The sequence below is a fragment of the Mandrillus leucophaeus genome, unplaced genomic scaffold, assembly GCF_000951045.1.
Source record: "Mandrillus leucophaeus isolate KB7577 unplaced genomic scaffold, Mleu.le_1.0 Scaffold935, whole genome shotgun sequence".
NCBI lineage: Eukaryota > Metazoa > Chordata > Mammalia > Primates > Cercopithecidae > Mandrillus > Mandrillus leucophaeus.
The window spans coordinates 351,725-362,721 of NW_012110197.1; the positions used below are offsets into that span (position 1 = coordinate 351,725).

The 10,997-nt window shown below is 41.3% G+C and overlaps 1 protein-coding gene across 1 annotated transcript in view; it reads right to left on the minus strand.

Moving 5' to 3' along the window:
• The window catches only part of CDV3 (CDV3 homolog (mouse)), a 15,397-nt gene extending 4,700 nt beyond the window's left edge, over nt 1–10,697 (minus strand). Inside the window, exons 1-3 of the mRNA XM_011970227.1 lie at nt 10,593–10,697; nt 10,220–10,296; nt 1,406–1,551 (exon numbers count right to left, since the gene is read on the minus strand). Coding sequence (XP_011825617.1) covers nt 1,406–1,551; nt 10,220–10,230 — 157 coding nt within the window. The 5' untranslated portion in view covers nt 10,231–10,296; nt 10,593–10,697. The remainder of the gene's footprint in view (nt 1–1,405; nt 1,552–10,219; nt 10,297–10,592) is intronic.
• Nucleotides 10,698–10,997: the final 300 nt, after the last annotated feature.

A 10,997-nucleotide genomic window follows, 5' to 3' on the forward strand; every position in this document is an offset into this window, starting at 1 on the left:
TGGAGGTTGCAGTGACCCAAGACTGTGCCACTGCACTCCAGCCTGGGCAAGAGAATGAGACTTTGTCTATTGGAAAAAATAAAAAGAAAGAAAGAAAGAAAGAAAAAAAGATTCTAACCAGGCATGATGGCTCACGCCTGTAATCCCAGCACTTTTAGAGGTCGAGGCAGGCAGATCACTTGAAGTCAGGAGCCAGACTCTGTCTCAAACAAAACAAAAAGATTCTAAAGATTTAAAAACATAAGACCGGGTGTGGTGGCTCACACCTGTAATCCCAGCACTTTGGGAAACTACGGTGGCAGGATTGCTTGAACCCAGGAGTCGGAGACTACCCTGGGCAACATAGTGAGATCTCATCTCCACAATAAAATAAACAGGTGGCATGCCCTGGTAGTCTACTTGGAAGGCTGGGGTGGGAGAATCACTTAAGTCCAAGCAGTTGAGGGGCTGCAATGAGCCACGTTGCACCACTGCACTGCAGCCTGGGCCACAGAGTGAAACTGTCTCTAAAAAATACAGTAGTTATCTGTGTGATTTCAGCATAGCAAGATTTGGAGTGATAAGTTATTCTTTATGCCATTCTAAATAAAACAATGAGTATACATTTCTTTAAAGTAGTGCTCTTAAACTTTCATTATCGCCCTAAGGAGACCTTTCAGACATCTGTTTCCCAACTGCCCCCCACTCCATAAAATTTTAATACTGCAGATAAACTATACATCTGTTTATGCACTCTAGCCTTTTCGCAGGCCACAAATGACTGATAAGGTATAAGATTCCTTCACCCTGTAAGAAGCAACTTTTACCCCCTTGAGAATGATAACATCAGTCCTGCTGAGAATTCATGCTTCAAAAAACAGGAAAGTTAAAGGGAATGAAAAAGACAAAGCACAAGTGAAGACAAGGGCCCCTTGTCTTTGTCCTTACTCAGCTGTCAAAAATATTTTAAATGATAAAAGCTTTAAGAATTTTCTCTCTCATGAAAACTTTTGGAGTTATACCCAACCCTAGGTAATTACTACTAAAAATCCCAAATGAAGCTTACCTTGGATTCTAGTAAATTGAAGTCTTCCTTACCTTTACCTCCACTAGCAAGTAGTTAATATTTAAAGAGGATATTAGAATAAATGCTCAATTTAAATAAACGAAACTGGAATCGACTAGACTATCTACATACAAATTTTACAGCAACATATAGGACAAAAGTATGTCTTTTAACTTCCAGATTCCTTTTCTTTAGGATCTTGAAGTCTTTAACAAGAGACACACACATCCCACTCAACCAGGAATGGAAAGGAGCCCCTCCTTCTCACCCCACCATAATCATGCACCGAGTTGAAAGTGGACCATATATAAAATCATATAGAAATCAGACATCTTTCTGAAACTGAAATAGTAAAATTACCGATTACTGGAGCAGGAGGTGCTTGGACCAGAGCTGTTTTATTCCAGGGACCTGAAGATTTTTCCATACCTCCACCACCACCTCCACCTTCTTCCCAGTTATCACCTGGATCTTGTCTCTTTTCATTATCATCTTCTTCCTTTTCACTGTTGGAAAAGCAAACATGTAAATTCATTAAGGAACCACCAAGAAAATGTTCAGTCCAAATCCTTAGTTTTATCCATGATTATCTGTACAACCCTGTAATCCCAGGACTTTGGGAGGCCAAGGTGGATGGATCACCTGAGGTCAGGAGTTCAAGACCAGGCTGGGCAATGTGGCGAAACCCATCTGTACTAAAAATACAAAAATTAGCCAGGCATGGGGGCGCACCCCTGTAATCCCAGCTACTGGGGAAGCTGAGGCAGGAGAATCCCTTGAACCCGGAAGGCAGACGCTGCAGTGAGCTGAAATTGTGCCACTGCACTCCCTCCTGGGTGACAGAGCATGACTGTGTCTGGAAAAAAAAAAAAACAAAAACAAAACTGATGTGCCTCTGTGACAATATGCCTGATGGTTTACAGGACCCCACGTAAGAGCAGGACCCCAGTTACTGCCTCAAGCGACTAAGGGAGGGAAGAGAGGATGATACAACCCGAAATGCAGAGAAGAGAGTGAGCTGAAGGATTAAGAGCACGATTACAAAATTTTCCTTGCACCAAAGTGTACAAACAGGCATTTATGGTAAGCATATTTTTAGTGACAAATGAAGGGTTTTGAAAGTTGTATAATTTTATTTGCCAATCCTTTAGCACATGTAACAAAATGCTCTCAGAATCAGAATTCACATTCCAGCAGATGAAAACAAATATGTGCCGTGTTTACAAAGGATAGAACTAGCCCCTAACATCAGACATGTATTTATCACCTGTTTAAAAAAACATATAAGAGCTCAGTCTTCGGCTTTCCAGATGTTATAAATGGAAAAGATACCCTCAGTGGTAACATACCATCTTAAGACTGCTTGCAGTATTTTCTCAATGCTAATTAATTTATTCTTGAATTGACTTGAGTCATAATCTATTTCTCCTAGGCATCTTTGATTATTTCTCTTTTTGTTGGATTACTTTTTATTATTTTATGTACCTTTACATGTCCTAAATTGCCAAGTGTATATATTTTTGTCTCCTGACAAACGGGATACTGACCACAGGGATATTAAAGCATAATAATGGCTAAATCAAACGTCCTTTCTGCAGCTCTTCACCTTGAAGATACACCTGGCAGAAGATACTCAACTACCAACCTTTTCATAAAATTATTTTTCCTGACAATGGTGGCTTTTCCTAGGTCTTCAAGCTTCTCAACTCCTTCATCATTTTACGTTTTCCCCACCTTCCTATAAAAAAAGGTTGGTTCCCAAAACTCTGTCCCTGGCCTTCCACTTACCACCCTGCCTCTCTTGACTGTGTAACCTTGGGAACATCACAGCCTCTCTTGGCTTCTGCAAAAGGATATCTAAGGATGCTTTCCTTCCATTTCTATTAAAACAAGACAAGAGCTGGCTATACGACCAGCTTGACAGTCTCCTTTAAAGATACTTAGAAAAAAATAAAGTGGCACTTTGGGAGGCTGAGACAGGCGGGCCACGAGGTCAGGAGATCAAGACCATGGTGAAACTCTGTCGCTACCAAAAAAAATATATATATATATATATATATACACACACATAAAATTAGCTGGGCGTGGTGGCAGACGCCTGTAGTCCCAGCTACTTGGGAGGCTGAGGCAGAATGGCGTGAACCCGGGAGGCGGAGCTTGCAGTAAGCTGAGATCGCACCACTGCACTCCCGCCTGGGTGACAGAGCGAGACTCCAACTCAAAAAAAAAAGTGGCAAAATGCCATTCAAAAATAATGGCACTGGCTGGGCACGGTGGTTCACACCTGTAATCCCAGCACTTCGGGAGGCCGAGGTAGGCGGATCACCTGAGGTCAGGAGTTCGAGACCAGCCTGGCCAATATGGCAAAACCCTGTCTCTACTAAAAACACAAAAATTAGCTGGGTGTGATGGCATATGCCTGTAATCTCAGCTACTTGGGAGGCTGAGGCAGGAGAATTGGTTGAACCCAGGAGACAGAGGCTGTAGTGGGCCGAGATTGCACCACTGCACTCCAGCCTGGGTGACAGAGCGAGACCGCGTGTCAAAAATAAAAAATAAAAAATGGCAGCATTGTATGAATTACCTACCAATCAGAGGTAACTGCAGAATTTAGAGGCTGGAGTGGCAATAAGGAAGAGAGGGAAAAGAAGAATAGATATATCTCATCTACATTTACAGCAAGATTTTACTTACAACTTTATCTGAGAGGAAAAAGGATAGAGAATATGTCAATTCATCCCTAAGAGATCTGAGAAAGAAAAAAAAATGCAATTTAAAAGAAAGAAAAAATATAGCCAGGCCATCCCTCAGTTTTCCTTTTCATTAACATGTAAGAGAATTCTATACAGCCATTTAAAATGTAAAGCCTATGCTGACTTGGAGGTAGTATTCATGTCATACAAACCAAAAATTCACTAAAACAACAGCTACATACCTAATATAAATACAAAGATATCTACAACAATTTTAAAAAGTTTGTATTATAGAGTAGCTCTGGGTGCTAGAATGTATGACTTTCTCTTCTTCATGCAGCAAGCAATTAGGAGCAGATTCTAAAGTCAGGCTTCCTGGTTCAAATCCAGGCTCTGCCACTTACCAGCCAGGAAACTTTGAATATGGCACTAATTTCTTTATTCCTCAATACGTAAAATGGAGCTGACAAGCCCTTAATAATCAGCACTATTCACTGATTATTCCTAAGCAGAAGAGACTACAGATAATTCTTACATTTTATGCTGCTACATTTTTTCAAAAAATTTCTAAAAACAAACATATTACTTTTATAACCTACACACAAAAAATCGTTTTTTATTTTTAAAATTTTTTTTAGAGACAGGGTCTTGCTCTGTCACCTAGGCTGGAGTACAGAGGCCCAATCTTAGCTCACTGTAAGCTTAAACTCCTGGGCTCAAGAGATACTCCCACCTCAGCCTCCCAAGTAAGGTAGAACTACAGGTACAGATCACCATGACTGGCTAATTTTACTTTTCTACATTTTTTGTAGAGGCAGGGTCTTGCCCAGGCTGGTCGTGTACTCCTGGCCTCAAGTGACCCTCCTAACTCTGCCTCCCAAACGCCCAGCCTCACAGAAAGCTTTTAAATAAAAACTCCTATTTGGTCTGATGGAATAGTGACAGTATCTCAACTTGAAGTTTTCTTTTTTACTGTCTAGTGTCTAACATCTCCTTGCCCTTAGGGAAAAAATAAAAAAATTTAAAAACCACAAATTTAAAATACACCTACGTTACAAACTATTACCAAAAAATAAGCATAATCTGTTTAATTAGAGGGACTGTACATCAATAATAAAAGGCACAAGGAGAACAACTTAGTATTTTGGATTATTGGCCAGGTATGGTGGCTCATGCCCATAATCCCATAACTTTGGAAGGCCAAGGTGGGAGGATCATTTGAGGCCAGGAGTTCAAAACCAGCCTGAGCAACCTGGTGAGACCCTGTCTCTATTTTTTTTTTTTTTGAGATGGAGTTTCACTCCTGTTGCCCAGACTGAAGAGCAATGGCATGATCTTGGCTCATTGCAACCTCCACCTCCTGGGTTCAAGCGATTCTCCTATCTCAGCCTGCCAAGTAGCTGCTTGCTCCATCATGCCCAGCAAAATTTTGTGTATTTAGTAGAGACAGGGTTTCACCATGTTGGCCAGACTGGTCTCAAACTCCTGACCTCAGGTAATTCATCCGCCTCAGCCTCCCAGAGTGCTGGGATTACAGGCGTGAGCCACTGTGCCCGGCCAAAAAAATTTTTTTTAATAAATATTTTGGGTTTTTCCAAATGTCCATCAATAATAGACTGGATAAAGAAAATGTAGCACATATACACCATGGAATACTATGCAGCCATAAAAAGGGAGGATGAGCTAATGTCCTTCGCAGGGACATGGATGAAGCTGGAAACCATCGTTCTCAGCAAACTATCACAAAGACAGAAAACCAAACACTGCATGTTCTCATCATAAGTGGGAGTTGAACAATGAGGACACACAGACACAGGGAGGGGAACATCACACACCAGGGTCTGCTGGGGGGTAGGGAGCTGGGGGAGGGATAGTGTTAGGAGAAATACCTAATGTAAATGACGAGTTGATGAGTGCAGCAAACCACCATAGCACATGTATACCTGTGTAACAAACCTGCATGTTGTGCACATGTACCCTAGAACTTAGCGTAATAATAATAAAAATAAATAAGTATTTTGGGTTAAGATTCTGAAATACTAAACTAAGCATGTGGACATTGTTTAGTCAAGACCCTTCATCAACCGAGCACGGTGGCTCACGCCTGTAATCCCAGCACTTTGGGAGGCAGAGGCGGGCAGATCACCGGAGGTCAGGAGTTCAAGACCAGCCTAACTAACATGGTGAAACCCTGTCTCTACTAAAAATACAAAAATTAGCTAGGCGTGGTGGCATATGCCTGTAATCCCAGCTATTTGGGAGGCTGAGGCAGGAAAATCGCTTGAACTTGGGAGGCGGAGGTTGCAGTGAGCAGAGATCATGCCATTGCACCCCAGCCTGGGTAACAAAAGCAAAAACTTTATCAAAAAAAAAAGAATGACCAAGCCAAAAAACTCTTCATCCAACAATGAGGAACTGAAGCCCAGAGATGCTTAGAGGGCTTGCCTAAATGCCAGTTAGCAGGGTAGAAATGATTTATATATTTTATTGCTTTTTCATATTTACATATTTCAGAAAGCATCAACTCTCCAAATGTCACAGCAGAACAAGAAACAAGTTCCAAACGGTTATTTCCACGGGAGACGGGCTGAAATTCAGTGTTTGATCCTAATATATAGCTTCTCATTAGCTAAATGTTATAAATAAACACTACGATACTGCTGTAAATTCATCACAATTCCACATACACAGTCTTAAATACATGTAAGCCTGTAAGGCACTACTGGTAGGGTGAGGAGAATAATGACGATACAAAAGGAAGATTTACTGAATATCTACTACGGCAGCCAGCATTCCACCCCACTGTACAAAGTTAAACCTCACAGTAACACTAAGGCAGGCAAGAGACCCATTGTATATATGTATGAGGAAACTTAAGTACCTTCCCCAGGCCTACAGAGTAGCAAAGTCAAAATAGTGTGGGATTCCAGAGGCTATATTATTTGACATTACTTTTTAAATTCATTTTATCCTCTTTATAGCTCTAAGGTATGATGCAGAAATATTCTCTACTTTGAGATTTGAGAAATGCGTTTTCTTTAGTAAGGCTGATAGGATCATACATCCTGCAGCAGTATATTTATAAAGAATAGAACAGCCTTATCTCTCTACCTCGAGACTTGGGAATTTATACATCCTAACTCCCCTTCCCCAACACTAGGGGGAAGCAGCTAAAACAAGAATCAGACTGGACTGAGCTGCTGGAATACCGGGCATCTCACAGGTTTGTCCCTATTATACCTAGCACTGCTGCAACAGTAAACTGGCGAGATAAACATGGCCTGATCAGCTATGCCTGGCCTGGAGGCTTAAAATGTCACTGCACCTCATCCAAAGAAATCTTTCCGACCCATTCATGGATGATGAAACGTCTCTCCTCTGCCCCAGAGCACCTTGCACATCTCTTTGAAATTATCTACTGTCGTCTATTAGAGCATGACTTATTTCTACAACCAGAAAACCTCACAGCGTCTAGCAAAGTAGTCACGTATTTGCTAGAATAATCCACCTTGGATAACATAACCAGCTCTACCTAACAGGTTTAAGTCTAGATTTCTCACCAAAGTTTCTAGAAAACCACTGGGCTCCAAGAACTCAATTATTTACTGAAACATGACAAACACTCAACACTGTATGCCTTCAAGAATTAAATCTTTCTAACATTCTCCCAAAAATCCATTTTAAAGATGGAAGTAGCTGGGCCTAGCAGCTCATGCCTGTGATTCCTGTACTTTGAGAAGATCACTTGAGGCCAGGAGTTTTGAGATCAGCCCAGGAACACAGTCCCCATCTACAGAAAAAAAGTAAGATTAGTCAGGGGTGGCAACTCACACCTGTAGCCCCAGCTACTTGGGAGGCTGAGGTGGGAGGATCACTTGAGCCCAGGAGTTCAAGACTACAGTGAGCTATGATCATGCCACTGCATTCCAACCGGGGTGACAAAGTGAGACTGTCTCAAAAATATAAAAAAATAAGAGATGAAAGAGGCCTACAGGGCCTACAAACAACCAAGAATCTAACTCAAGTGACAGGTTCCTTTATAACCACCTCAATGACTTCCTGCTCAAGATTTTGTCTATAATGGCATGCTCTTGAATAAGATTAACTTAGACACAAAATTGGACACATTAAGTACCCTAGTATTAAATCTTGAGCTGGTTGGTAAATGTGAAATAGGATCTTAATATATAGTATGTTTGCTGCTAATGAAAACTTTTCCCTTTCAGTACAGGTAAAGGCCTAACATGCTAACTACTATAAGGACCAGTGTCAAGAACTTTAAGATTGTATGTGACATCTGGCTGGGCTCAGAGGCTCACGCCTGTGATTCCAGCACTTTGGAAGGCCGAGGCAGGCGGATCACCTGAGGTCAGGAGTTCGAGACCAGCCTGACCAATAGGAAGAAACTCCGTCTCTACTAAAAATACAAAATTAGCCGGGTGCGGTGACAAATGCCTGTAATCCCAGCTACTCAGGAGGCTGAGGCATTAGAATCGCTTGGACCCAGGGGTTGGAGGTTGTGGTGAGCTTAGATCGTGCCACTGTACTCCAGCCTGGGCAACAAGAGCGAAACTCTGTTTCAAAAAAAAAAAAAAGACTGACGGTGACATCTGCAGCTAACTCTCAGTATATTGAGAAAGAGAATAAGATAAAGCACATGTAGCAGAGATTGGTGGATGAGCATATGGGAAAGAGAGTTTCTCAGCGTTGCAGGTTAGTGGAATACCTCTACTAGGATGGCCACTTCAGGCCAATAACTAGATGTTAAGAAACCAAAAGACAATATAAAAGCTACTCTGCTTCAGGTTGAGCAGAACTTAAATGCTTGTACTAGCTGATACTTATACCCCTGGCAAGGGTGAAGTATATAAGTTATTTAAGACACTTTTCACGATCTCAAGAGTAACCAAAATAGATCAAGACCAAAATAACCCTGAAGATGAACATGTAACTTATAGTCAATAACAGAAAAAACACAGGTTCTGTTTAAATAATATCCATAGTTTAATAAAATCAATTTCTAATCGTCAGTGAACTTGTAACCAAAATTTTATCTTCAGTAAAGTGCTACTTTTGCCAAGTTCGACATGGCCAAACACTATTCTTACAGTCACTCACGTTTTCAAGAACCTGCAGTCACTTAGGAAAGAAAAGCCTTAAGAGCCAAATTTTACAACAGAACAGGAGCCACACACACAGGTAGTTCCACAACCCCAAATGGTAAGAACCTCACATCCGCTCCTCCCCTATTCTTTACAGGTCAAGCCCCAGGAGACAGAAAAGATGAAGATACATGAAGGAAGCCAACAAGTGGTTGGGAATCAAACTTAAGTCTAATCACTTCTACTCAACACCACTACAAAGAAATCTCAAGAGTGGAGAAGCTACCGTTCCTGAAAGTTTCCCATTATCAGTCGGGGGTTTCACTTTGGCTAAGCTCACAAAATGATGTTTTCACAGGACATTAATGCCTAGCTGTGGTAGGTATTCAACAAATTATTAACACTGCTTTTTGAAAAAGTTATCTAAAGCTATAGATACTAACATCCAGAGAGGTCAAAAGACAGTTTTCAGTTAAGGAAAGTATTTCCTCCACTGTGCCTCGCACTCACTGGCATTGCCTATAAAATGCAAGCTTCAAACTGGAGACAGTTTATCAAAATCCTTTTTTCTTTAAACTGGGAGCAAAGGATTTTTTAATCTTAAAGCAGATCCATATCTTCACTTGTTTTTTTCCTACTTTATGAACCCTCCAAAATATGGCACTTAGCATCAAAGTTGACTGCCACAGACTGGACTTAACAAAATGTTAATTTCAAATCTTCTAAACTACCCAATTTTTAAAAATTACTGTTTTCTTGAACTTTAAAAAATAACATGTTTACACATATAATTCCATTCCTATTAAGTTTTAGAAAAAATTATGGACAGTGGTTGTGTTGAAGGTGAATGCAGTGAGTAGGTGTTAGGAGGCGAACCTTGTTCTGTATTAGTAATACTCAAGTTTCTCGACCTGCGTACTTACTGCACAGGTTGGTAGCACTGTGTGAACACATGAAACCTCTCTCTCTCTTTAAGTATGATATACTTCAATTACAAAAATACATTCACTTGCTTATTGGAGAGGATGTGAAAAAATCCACATTATTTTTGAAACCAAAACTAAGTACAATCACCGATGTTAACAGTGAAAATTCTGAAGTGAGAAAATCCATTTTAGCTGTCTCAAATGAAAAGGCCTCACCAGAACTGGAAGTAGGCAAGCTCTCACAGGATTTTAGAGTCAGTAGCTAATTTGATGAGCACACGGCAGGGCTGCCTTCACGGAGTGAGAAAGAGTAGACAGAACCCATTTGAGTCCTAATAAGCATATCTAGAGCACAAGGCTACTATGATGCTGCTTTGGGGCCAAAGGAAAACCTAACTTGTATCCAATATCTGTCCTAAAAGTTACCTAAACACATTTGTAACCAGACCATACCTTATTTGCATTGCCTGAACCCTGAGGCCGCTGTAATCAACCTCTTTTTGCTCCAATTCTTTCCACTCATCTTCGTCCTGTAAAACAAACGCCATTTGATCAATTAAAGCTATTTGCAGACATATAACTAAGCAAATAACACACTACGAAAAGTGGATCAAGTGGCTGGAACCTAAACTGAGTAGGCACTTATATACCGGTCAAAGCCCTTGCTTCGTTCTGGGGCAAACTAGGCTACATGGAGGACAAACATGCTCGTAGGCTAACACTGTACTTCCGCCGGGTTCCTGCATGAGAGCTGTTACTTTAAGCAACTAAGAAAAGCCGAAGGAAGAAGTCAGCAGAAATTTCACAACTACGTTTCTACCCCAACCTTGCCACCGAGACTTTTCTTTTTCTTTCACGGGCTTAGAGACTAAGTCATCACAAAAGAGCTGCTACAAATGCGGCTGCTGAAAGCGAAAATTCAGCTCAAACTACTGGGCTGAGGTCAGCACACGGAATTACTCAGCCTAGACGTCACCCAATAAACGCTGCTCTGTGCTGGGCGCTGCGGCCCCAGACCTAGTGCCCCTGGAGGGTGGCGCCGCCCGGGCCCTGGCTAACGCCGAGCGACGCGGGGTGAGAAGGGCGGCTCCAGGGCGGGTGTCGGAAGGGGTCCCGGCCCAAGTCAAAATAGTGTGGGATTCCAGAGGCTATATTATTTGACATTACCTTTTAAATTCATTTTATCCTCTTTATAGCTCTAAGGTATGATGCAGAAATACTCTCTACTTTG